Source organism: Pseudogymnoascus destructans (genome assembly GCF_001641265.1).
Source record: "Pseudogymnoascus destructans isolate 20631-21 unplaced genomic scaffold scaffold_19, whole genome shotgun sequence".
NCBI lineage: Eukaryota > Fungi > Ascomycota > Leotiomycetes > Thelebolales > Thelebolaceae > Pseudogymnoascus > Pseudogymnoascus destructans.
Genome location: NW_020167538.1, coordinates 750,290 through 762,785, shown reverse-complemented (window position 1 = coordinate 762,785; position 12,496 = coordinate 750,290). Strand labels below are relative to the sequence as shown.

Here is a 12,496-nt window from a genome sequence, read left to right as displayed (position 1 = left end):
AGAATCAGATGGAGGGCCTTGCAAAGTTGCAGAAGGACAAGGGTATTGGATTTACACTTGGAAAGGTATATATTCTCTTGTTAGTTCTGGTAAACTTCTGGTAGTCTTTTCTAATATCTCATAGCTCCGGAAGCTCACTATCTTTGTTAATTCAAGTCAAACTCGAAGGAACAGGTTTATGACTTTGCAAAAGGCAAACATGAACCGGGGTCAATCATCTCAGAGGCTTCTTCGACTTATTCAAGATGTATCAACTCGATGGGATTCGACATGCCATATGCTTCTGCGAGCACAGCAACTCAAGTCAACAATCAATCAATATACTCGAGGCGATCATGGTGCTCACATGTTCAGACTTAGCGAGCTAGAATGGAAGCACATCGAATACATCATTGATCTTACAAGGCCATTCAACTTCTTTACAACAAACATTGGATCGTCAGCCGGACCTACTGTCTGCTATACACTTGGAGTATATCAAAAACTCTTATCAACGCTTGAAGGAACTCGGCACCGGCTACGGCATAAGACATATCCATGGGCAGCAAAGATGACTTTAGCAATCGATGCTGCAGAGAAGAAGATTAGGAAGTATTATAACAAGCTATACACAAATACTGGATCTATCTTCGCATTTGCTAGTATCTTAAATCCTAGTGTGAAGCTCTCACACTTTAACAAAAAGGTTTGCAAGCTTGACTTTTCAATACGAAATTGGGAGACAGAGTTTGAACAACAGTTTAGGACCCTTTATAAAGAGCAGTACTCTACAGTGCGAGTTGCGAGTCAATCAGGATTACGAGATGCAGATATGGATCCATTAGCCTTAGTATTGCAGCAAAGTCAGACATTAAATGGGACTCGGGGCCAGCGAGAGGAATATGTGAATGAGGCTGATCTCTATCTTGATGCTCGTAAGTTTCTGGTAATCTTCTGATAATCTTATTCTAACTTGTATAGCACATATCTACACAAAGATATTGCTATTTTGGCAACAAAAGGAAGAGCAATTTCCTGGTCTATCAGCAATGGCTCGTGATATACTTTGTATTCCTGCTGCTGAGTCTGGAGTTGAGCGAGTCTTTAGTGCCGCAAGGGACGTATGTGGCCACCGACGTGGTCAACTTAATCCTGAGACGATTAAGAGTATTATGCTTATATATTACTCTCGACAATACAAGAATCGTCAAGGTCATCGTGACAAGCTTGCAGATATGATGGACGTCGTTGATATGACTGAGGAGCAAGTCGAAGAAGAGTATGAGGCACAACGACAACGGATGTGCAATTCTATCGAGTTACAATATATCAGCGATGAAGAAGAACCACGATCAAATACACATATCCGAGAGACATATTCAAAGGTACAATATCCTCCGTTTAATCCTCAGCGGCCACAGCAACAGCAAGACTTATCACAAGCTGCACATGAAGAACGACAAATGCGCTACCAACAAGGTGAAGAAAGAGATAGGGCTGACCGTCTTAACGAGACCTTATACGACATCCCAGATGACGATATCCCAGATAATGAAGATATAAGAGAAGATGGTAATAATGAGGAGCCTATACTTCCAACTATTCATGACGATGAAGATAAGGATATGCCGTCCTCGCCACCAACGCCTATCCAACGCCCTCGGAAGACTGGAAGAGATCTACTTGATATCTTTCAAGCTACTCGTCAAGACCCTATAAATACTTTAGGTATTAGTAGGTCTGGCCGGCCTCATCAAGCAAGGTGGAAAGATGTTCTTGAGCATATATAATATAGTGTTCTGATAATCTTCTGATAATCGTGGTACTTAGATAGAGGAATATACGTGATTCGTTCTCACAGCTTATTAGAGATGGTAGAGTGATGCTGATAAATGTAATACTTTAAGTTAACTTACAACTGTAACCATAAAACAGTATTAATCGTATGAGGGACTGTTCACGTAATGCATATATCTTACACGTGACAGCCGAGTACTCACTGGGTTTTTACAGAGTAACTGAGTATTGGCCTCACTCACCGAGTCGAGTGAAAGGTTCAGCTACTCACCAGCTGAGTAACCCACTGAGTGAGTGAGCCGAGTATTGGGCGAGTAGTGCGCAGCCTAGTAATGACCCACACCTCGAGGTCATAGATGCATCCTGGACACTTTCACCTCAAATCCATACAGTATCAATAAAGCACTCATCGCCCATACTGACGCCTTCATGAGTAAGGCAGGGGGGTGCGCTTAGCCATAAGCACAAGAATTTCTCGATCCCCAAGCAGCCGCCTCTTTGCCGCCTGCCGTCACGCCGTGCCTACCCCAAGCTCCGCTCTTAGGCGGTAGCGCCAACTGCCTTGCTATCACTAAATCTTCCCTTGTACCTGTGCTCTCCTACTAATTACAAGCCGGAAAGAAAAACCCCTCGGATCCACTTGAAATAAGTTAATTTAGTGCCAAATAAACCCTCACCTGCATTTTCGAGAAAGTTTCCTTACCTGTAACAGTCACGTGGGAAATTATGGCTCTCTTATACTTAATGTCACTCTCTAGCTATATTACTCTCTAGACGCCCTAGCAATCCTGGTTGCAAATTACTCTGCAATGTCATGATACCGTTGCCATTTTTACTATGCACCCACGTGACTCTCAAAGGAAATAGAACTTCTGACAATGGAACTTGCCAAACGGTAGCTCATTCCCAAAGACGCAGAAGACACTACACTACCAACAAAATGACGGTACAAGTAACATGATGGTAGCTCATTCCCAAAGGTGCAGAAGACTTTACAGTACCTGGCATTTTACGGTAGCTCATTCCCATCGGTGCAGACAACCATCTTCCGTGCGTGGTAAGTGTGAGACAGATCTTCGGTGGCCTTGCGTTTCAAACCAATGACTCTCTTGGTTGCCTCCGCGTGGAGATTCGCTGCAGATTCATGCATCCTATCATCAATAGCAAGCTCGTCTTCTGCGATTAGGAGGATTGTGTGTGTCCTATTATTGATGACTACCTGAAAGCATTCCGCGGGGCTCATCATTCGCAGATATGTGTTGAAAGCCCTGATTCCTTCCGTCATGTAATCGTTTGTCACGGTTCACCAAGGCATAGGGCGCCAGTTGGGTATTATGAATTAAACTCAATCTAGAGAAGAAAGGAAAGAGAAGAGGAGCACTCGAGCAGTGGCTCGATCTATATACAGCTATTGTGGAGTGAATTCTCTTTAGCGAGACCAGTTCTGAGAATTCACTCCACAACTGAAAACTTCGCTCCAACCCCGGAAAGCTCCCCACACCTCTGAACCCCCACTCGAGCTGCAAGGCGCACTTGATATCGTAACACTACCCCCCCCCTACTCCAGAGTTGATCTCCTGATCAAGAAATCCCATTTTCAAAAAAAAACAATTGTCTCCAGCTCTCATTTTGGTTTCTGAGGGTATTTTCTGTGATATGCTTGGGTAACTTCTGGAGAATTTTCAAAGCTCTCTGCAGTATACCATGTCTCATCCGGTGGATAGTTCTTCCAAGCTGCCTTGTAGAAAAGCTTCTTTCGAATAACTTTTGAGTCGAGGATTTCGTCCACTTCCCACTCCTCTTCGCCATTGACAATGACTGGAGGCTCTGGCTCCTGTTGCTGCCCTTCGATTGCATCATTCGAGTCAAGTCTTAATAGATTGGCATGAAATACTGGATGAATCTTCATGCTGTTTGGAAGTTTGAGCCGATATGCAACTTGCCCAATTCGCTCTAGAATTTCAAAAGGTCCCACTTGCTTGTGGTCTAGCTTCTTTGATGGCCTCTGTGTCTTTATATTTCGAGTTGAAAGCCATACTCTGTCTCCCACTTGATAGCGTGGTGCAGGTTTCCTTTTCTTGTTCGCGAAATGTTCCATTTTTGCTTGCGAGAGCGTGATTTCATCCTGCAGAAACTCCCAAACCTTTGCCATGGTCTGAGCTATGTTCTTGTGCTCTTGTTTGGCTTCGTGATATGCTTGCTGCTCTGTATCGAAGCTCATTCTTGGTTCATAGCCCTTGTTCGCAAAAAACGCACTTGTCTTGGTTGCATCTGATGGCAAACTGTTGGCAGCAAACTCCGCCATGCACAAGTATGAAACCCAATTGTCTTGAAGATAGTTCACATGAGCTCGCAAGTAGCGTTCGAGCTCTGCATTGAATCGCTCAGTCTGTCCATCTGTTTCTGGGTGGAAGGCAGTTGAAAGTTTGGCCGAAATTTTCCAAATTTTGCAGAGCAAACTCCAGACTTCTGCAATGAACTGAGGACCTCTGTCTGATATTATCGAGTTTGGTAGACCATGGTGCTTCCATACATGTCGAAGTAAGAGCTGTGCTGTAGCTTCTGCAGTAGTCCCTTCTTGCCCAGCGAAACACGGAATGAAATGTCTTTCTTTCGTCAACCTGCATGCAACAACCAAGATAGCATTGTTCCCTTCACAGAGTGGTAATCCTGTCACGAAATCTATTGATATATCTATCCATGGTTGACTGTCAATAGGGATTGGTTGTAGAAGTCCATTGTAGGAATCTCGAGATGGTTTCAATCTTCGACAACTATGGCAGTTTTTGATATATCGAATTATTGTTTTGTCCATGTTTGGCCAGTAATAGTGCTGTTTCATGACTCGCAGCATCTTTCCAGCTCCTGGATGTCCCATAGAAGGTTGTTCATGAACTTCTCTCAACAAGTCCACCTGAATGGTTTCTGGCACCCAAACTCGATTTTGATATTCTAGCATGCCGTTTTTGAGTTTGCAATAAGCCAATGCAACCTCTTTGCTTGTTCGATCACCATTCTCAAGCTTCTGTAGTGTAGCCTTGCAGAATTTGTCTTCCAGTTGAGACTTTTGGATTTTCTCAAGAATTGTCATTTCTCTGATATGAGTTTCCACTGGAGCTAGCTGAGCTGTTTGGCCTTGTTCTTTGAGTTTCTGAATGTCTGGATGTAGCCTCGAAGGTGGTAGCAATACCTGAAGCTGTTGCTTTTGTCGATCATCCTCATCATTGCCTTCTGGTCTGTCACCAGGCCTTCGAGTCAAAGCATCTGCTTTTCCATTTTGCTTCCCAGGCCTATAGATGATCTGGAAGTTGTATCAAGAGAGGAATTCAGCCCATCGAGCTTGTCTTCTTGTCAGCTTCTTGGTGGACATGAAGTATTCCAAGCTTTTGTGATCAGACAAGACTTGGACTGGAAAATCTGTCCCTTCAAGTTCTGGTCTCCATGCTTCAAAACATCTGATGATTGCAAGCAATTCCTTGTCATATATCTCGTAATTGCATTCTGCAGGTGCTAGCTTTTTCGAGAAGTATGCCACTGGATGTAGAACCCCTTGATCATCTTTTTGTGACAAGACTCCTGATGAGATGAAGTCTGAGGAATCTGCTTCAACATAGGCTGTCTTGTGTCTATCGAAATGCCTCAAGACAGGAGCTTCTGTGACTGTTTGTTTCAACAACTCGAATGCAGTTTGGCATGCATGAGTCCATTCGAATATCTGATCCTTTCTGGTAAGGTTCACCAATGGCCTCATGATGCTGGAGTAATTTTGGATGAACCTTCGATAGAAATTGCAGAATCCAATGAAAGCTTGCATATCCCTGAGCGATTTTGGAGTTTGCCATTCCAATATAGTAGAAACCTTTGCAGGGTCCATGCGAATGCCATTGACTCCCACGATGAGTCCTAGGAATTTGGTTTCTTGGACGAAAAACTCACATTTTGAGATATCTGCTTGCAGTCCAGCTTCTCGAAGCTTCTCTAGGACTTTCCTTATGTGCTCTGTATGCTCCGCTCAAGTAGCACTGTAGATAAGAATGTCATCCATGTATGCGGTGACGAATTGGTTGAGGTAATCCATGAGGGTTTCATTCATGTACCTCTGGAATGTTGCTGGACCATTTGTGAGTCCGAAGGGCATGACCTTGTATTTGTAGGATCCAAATCGAGTTCTGAATGTAGTGAGGTCTTCATCTTCTTCTGTCTGCATTCGAATTCGATTGAAGGCATGTTGAATGTCCAGTTTGGTGAGATATTTTGCTCCTATGACTTGGGCCAGCGTTTCATCAATGAGTGGTATGGGATATCGATCCTTTTTCGTTATGGCATTTAGCTTCCTGTAGTCAACACAGAATCGAAGACCACCACCTGGCTTTCTCACAAACATAATGGGTGAAGAGTATGGGGCTTTGCTTGCTTCAATGAACCCTTTTGGCAAGTGCTCGAAGACATATTCTTCGACCAAATCAAGTTCTTCCTTTGACATATTCCAGAGTGGTGCATATCCCAGCTTTGCATCACCTTCGAGTTCAATATGATGGTCTGAAGGTCGATGGGGAGGTAGCTTGTCTGCTGCCATTTTTGAAAAAAACATCCAAAAATTCATGAAATTCCTTCGGAAGGATCAGTCGAGAGTCAATTTCTTCAGTTTTTGGTCTTGTTCTTGTGCTCGATTATGTCCTTCATTGATATAGCAAAGACTTGGGCTCCTCTTTGCTTCATGAGCATTCGAAATGGTGCTGCGCCAATCATTGCTATGGTGCAAGGTTTTGGTTTTTCCACTTTCGGAGCAGGTTCCGGAGGAGGCATTTCTTTGGCTTTCTTCTTTGGCCTTTGTCTTTCGCTTTTAGATATAGGCTCTGTTTCGAGGGCTCGATCTGGTATAGAATGGTTGCAATAATCTCCAGTGAAGAGGACTTGATCATTGATCATATCGAGAACAACTCCATGTTGCTTCATCCAAGCTTTCCCGAGAATGATGGAATGTTTTCCCAGCGAAGTGATGAATAATGGACATAGGCTTTCCACATGCTCTCCCACTTGTAGTCGAGGATATATAGCATGTGTGATAGCAGGGGCAGCCTCTCCATTGAATCCTTCAACTTGTTTTGGCTTCACAAGTTCGACTGGGGCTATCCCTTCAATTTCACATATTCTTTCTGCATCAGCAGCATTAATGAAGTTTCCACCTGTGGCACCAGTATCGATCAATGCATGGACAATAGCTTTGTATTTTCCTATTCTACAAGTAGCTAAGAAAGGGGTGTCCGGATCAAAACTGGATCTCGAGGAAGAAGCTGCAATTCTGGCTGCACTGCCTCTAGTGATGACTTGTCTAGAGGCTATTCGTTTTCCGAATCGATGATAGACTCAGCTGTAGATACCTCATTCACTTGAGCTTTGAGCTCGATGTCCATTTTGTCGGCATATGAAGCATTTCCCAAGTTTCATGAGCATTTCTTTTGCTGGATCTTGATGCGGTGGTCGATACAGCTTCTGCGTCTTGTTTTGCATGTTCGAATCCATTGTAGGTTGAGGGATTGAAGTTCGAAGTGCCTGGCCCTGATTTTGAGTTTGGCCCATGTTGTTCGAAAATGACTTTGGCTTCCTTTTGTCTTCTTGTTCCTTGATCCGCTGAATGTTCTGGTCGATGAGCATGCATTTCTTTGCAAACTCGTGAAGTGTAGTAGCTCCAACTTCAGCCACTAAGGCTTTCTGCATCTGTTGGTTGACTTTGAAGCGCAAGTCATCCAGCAAAGTTTCTTCAGAGTAATCAAGCTCTGTCGTGAGCCTTTGGAACTCAGCCCAGAACACTGCAAAGGTGTTGTTTCTCTGATACAGCTTTCGATACTCAGTTTGAGCTGTGTGCTTCGATCGGGATCACTGAAGACTTTTTCCAAAACTTCAAGAATTTCTTCTGCTGTCTGCAATTTGTTTGTAGAGTTTGGTCGAAGCCTTGGATTGACATGTCGAACTGCCAGTCCTCCCAGTCGACTCTGAATGTAGCTCATTTGTAAAGTCTGTGTTGGAAAATGATCAATGTTGGCTTCGAGCTTGAGGCGAATTTTCACAACCCAGTCTTCAAATGCTGGCTCTATCCCATCTGTGAGGATTGGAGGGTCTGGAATCCGAGCTGACAGTCGACTGTGAGAGTGGTGTCCTGGTTCATTCTTCAGAGCTTGTTGGGTTTGCTTTTCAAGATATTTCTGAATTGTTTGTTGCTCTGTGATTTGTTGCTCGTTGCTCTGGATCAGTTCCTGTAACTGGAGAATGGCATCATCCTTTTCAGCCAGTATCGAATTTGAGTCCTCTGCTAGGGCCAAATAGTCCCGAAGAATGTTCTTGTGCAAAGTCCATGCCATTTTCTGGTTGGCGACAGATAGTTTCTGGAATTTGTCAAAGGTTTCAACATTCCATTCAGCCTTTTCATGTCAATTTGCAAGTATAGATTCATGTCTCTCTTGAGCTGTTTTGCCCAGAGTATGAAGGAAGGTTTCAGATTTGAAATTAGGATCATGAAGTTCATTGGTTTGGTTTGCAGAGCTTGGAATTGATGCTCCTTCTGCCAGGGATTCCTGGTCTTGTTCTGGATCATTTCGAGCTGCCATTGCAGCTTTTTCTTCAGCAGTATAAGCCATAGCGAGTTGCTATTTCAATTTCAGTTTATATCGTCAAGTCAGACACATATTGCCAAAGGCCCTATTGTGCAGTTGTTGGCCGTAGGAGCCACTCGAGAGGAGCGCACTTCCCTCACAGTTATATCCTTGTCAAGGGAGCGTTGTAAAAGGTCTGACTTGCGAAGGTGGTGTGTGTGTGTCGAGCTGACTGTCGAAAGCCAACTTTGAGGGGTTGCCTCGAGATCGTCCTGGAATCGACTTCCGGATAAGGTTTCTGGTTCTGGGGTTTTCAAAGAGTGGATTTCGATTTCGATTTCAGAAGAGGGTTCAGCTCAAAGAGCAGGAAAAGAGGTATAAGAGAGATTGAGTTTTATGTCACGGTTCACCAAGGCATAGGGCGCCAGTTGGGTATTATGAATTAAACTCAATCTAGAGAAGAAAGGAAAGAGAAGAGGAGCACTCGAGCAGTGGCTCGATCTATATACAGCTATTGTGGAGTGAATTCTCTTTAGCGAGACCAGTTCTGAGAATTCACTCCACAACTGAAAACTTCACTCCAACCCCGGAAAGCTCCCCACACCCCTGAACCCCCACTCGAGCTGCAAGGCGCACTTGATATCGTAACATCGTTGACCAACTGTTCGATGTTAGACGGATTCTCTGGATCGACTGCGAGTGGTGTTAGGTATTTCCAAGTATCGTCCTCCCATCTAATAAGGTTGATGTCTATCTCTCTCTCCAACCTCTCCCTCTCCAGCCTCTCCTTCTCCAGCCTCTCCTTCTCTAGCCTCTCCTTCTCCAGCCTCTCCTTCTCCAGCCTCTCCTTCTCCAGCCTCTCCCGCTCCAGCCGTTGCTTCTCCAGCCGCTCCTTCTCCAGCCGCTCCAGCCACGCTTCCCTTCGCTTTTTATGTTCCAGAAGCTTCCGCTTCCACCTTTCATCCTCGGCTGGCGTCGAGCGGTTCATAGGCTGCTCTGGCTGTCCACCATCACCCATTCCTTTCGCCTGGGTTTGGCTTGGGCTTGCTTCTGGGACAAAAAGGCCCCCGTCATCATCTGCAGGTTCTAGCGCACTAGGTGGCCGGTCCGTTCGGGACCCGACCGTGTGCTGTTCAGCATCAGGGCTTAGGTCTTGAGATAAATCTCCGAAGTCTGGAACAGGAGAGAGAGATGGAGAGCGGCCATGGCTACCACCCTGGGCAGTAGGCCTCCAGGTCGGCCAGCCAAAGAAGGCGAGATAAACTTGTTTTCGGACGAAGAAGTTTGTGATGCCTTTGCCTTGCTGGTCTCTCTCGTCATGGAGGTGATTGATAAACCAGAATTTCCGATCCTCGTTGAATTTCAGCCTGAGTGGGGTGCCGCATCTACGAGCTATCCCTACTCCGGATCCCGACGTAACGAGGGGAGGATGCTCCGATGGTGGGGTTTGCTTGGCGAGTGCAGCTGGATACTGCTGCAAATGCTTTATCCTGGTACTGGTAAACCCCAGCTGGTCTGCCAAGTCAGCAAAGCGGCGGAGGACGGCTCGATCTGCCATCGCTGCAGGCTGCATCATGCGGCCTTCCTTCACTGGTTCCTTTGGCATATCCGCGAAGTGCCGCATGGCATACGCAATGATCTGCCGGTACCCGAGATCGACTTGGTCTCCCCGCGTCCCCTGCCCGTACACAAAAGCATTCTCGGCGACCTGAATCTTAGCCTGGCCATCCATGATCCGAACGCGGCCGTCCTCTTGATCAACAGGGGAGAATAGTTGCTTGAAGGCATGAGAGATCTGAACATTGTTGCCCGTTAGCTGCTTGACGCAGTTGGTGAGGCGCTCCAAGTACCCGATGTCTTTGAAGAAGGTCGCGAGAGATGGAATTAGGCCCTCAACGCACTTTAGCCAGCTCCAGATATCGTCGCGCTCGCTGTCATCGAAAGTGCTGAATACCTCCCCCCCACGCACTCGAATGCGGAGGAACTCCGCGTCCGCTGTTGACGCTCGTGGTGCCTTCAGCTCTAAAGCCTTCACTGTCGCTTGATCAATCTTCCCCATAGCAGCCTTATTGCCACGTACAAGATCAGACCAGACCTGCTTGATGCGGCGGAGGTAGTGTAAAAGTTCCTGTACCGTGCGAAATCAGCCAAAATCAATCATCCATGCCAGCCCTCTGCCTACCGTATCACACTTTAGAGCCATCACTTTGTGCAGCGTAGCGATCTTCATCCCGCCCCAGAGACCTGGGATGTCCAGCAAGTTATCGAATGCTGCCGTCAGTGCTTCATTACGGGTGAGCGTCAGCAGGTACTCCTTCCGCTTGCCTCGCAGGCGTGCCTTCCACCGCATTTCAAAGCTGAAATTCCGCTGGAAATGGTAGCACCGCATCTTGTAGTAAATCTCGCCATCGGAGGGCTTCTCCTCGTTGGCATATTCTTCAACGAGGCATGTCTTTAGGTCGACGTTCAGGTCTAGGTAGTCACACGTTAGCACGACCCATATGTCAGAAGGCCTCAATCTTACCTGAGAGGTACAGATCAGCCGTCCACCAATCGTCCCCAGGATGGAGAAATTCGCGCCCAGCTTCGATCCTGTGCCGGCCGTGGAGACACTCAAGATGGAAGCCGGTCGGAAATTCTAGCAGGGGATAGTCAGGCACCTCATCATTAGTCAGCAAGTCGTCTGCCGTCCTCCCCAATCGCTGCATTGCGGCATCGAGGCTTTCCTGGTCGATGATCGCAGGTACGTGATTGCAGAGAGGCAGTCGATGACATCCTTCCTTCTGAAAACAATCCACGAGGAAGTCCGCTTGTCTCTTGCTGGATTCACGTGGCTGATCTTGGCGGAAAAAGAGCACGTCGAGACTGATGCGTGCAGTACCCCTATACTTCAGTCACCGCTCTTCCTCGAGCACGGAATCCTCGTTCTGGGCTCGAGACTGCTGCATATCGAGGGCTGAAGGCAGTGGACTAGAATGGAGGGCAGGAGGGAGGAGGAGGATGGTGGGAATGAATGTGCCCTGGGTTGTGTGGTACTTATACCATCGGGTGTCTGCTCCTAAGTAGGTACACCCCCCATTTGCTGCTGGTGGGAATGAATGTGCCCTGGGTTGTGTGGTACTTATACCATCGGGTGTCTGCTCCTAAGTAGGTACACCCCCCATTTGCTGCTGGTGGTCAAAGGCCTGTCCGCTTCTTTTCGACTCTAACATGTTCCAGGTCCTTTGTTTTTCTGACATAAATACCCCGTCTGACCACCTGCTGCATACCAGTCACAGCTGCCCTCAGTTAAACTGTCCTACGAATAATGGAGTCTATCTCTGCCAACGACCGACTACAGTCTGCTTTAACCACTGCCGACGACCTTGGGCACAATGTTTCCATCAAGAACAATCGTATAACGAGGATCACCTTTGGCGACGTGCTTGACCTCGACACCAACGAACGAGTCGACACGCCAGAGGAGAGCATTCCTCCTGGCTTTGCTTCGCTGATCTCGAAGAAGAGAAAGATTATAGCATCGCAGGACCGCGAGCCTGAGCAACGCCGCCATATAAAAGCTTCTCTGGGCAGCCGTGAGTCAGCCACTAAGCCCGGTCTCAGGGAGCTACAGATCGTGAAAGCTGCCCAGAGCGGTGCCAGCGTGCTGGATCGCACAGTCCAGTTCGAATCGCCATGGGCCCGCTTCTGTGAGAAGTTCGAACTGAACCTCGGCGGATATGTTCCCATCGTAGCTGATCTATCTCCCCCATACGATCTTCTCATGGTGAAGCGCCTTGAGGGACCTGATGCCGCCCAGAGGGTTTGCATGCTACGGAGAGTGCGGCACCAGAACTTCCACAATATGGTTGAGTGCTTTAGCTTTGAAGGCTCTCACTATGCCGTCTTTCAGCACCTTCCTGTCACACTTGACAATATCGTGTACTCGCCTCCCTACCCTACCGAGCTTGAACTGGTGGCGGCACTGGCACAGGTGCGTCCTACAACTATGATGGGTCGACTTGCTGACTGGTACAGATTGTCAACGGGCTCAAGTATCTCACCTCGTGCCAGCTCGAGCATGGCTCTCTTAGCTGCTCTAGCATTCTCGTAGGCACAGAAGGAGATATAAGGATTGGTGAGCTAGCTGC

General features: G+C 46.9%; 1 protein-coding gene across 1 annotated transcript; it reads right to left on the bottom strand.

The window, feature by feature from the left end:
- Positions 1-8,898: 8,898 nt before the first annotated feature.
- On the bottom strand, positions 8,899-11,074 carry VC83_06843 (uncharacterized protein; the record flags this gene model as incomplete). The annotated part of the gene is made up of 3 exons (XM_024470431.1): positions 8,899-10,494; positions 10,549-10,838; positions 10,891-11,074. 3 exons carry the CDS (start codon positions 11,072-11,074, stop codon positions 8,899-8,901), a joined length of 2,070 nt encoding a protein of 689 aa, XP_024321575.1.
- Positions 11,075-12,496: the final 1,422 nt, after the last annotated feature.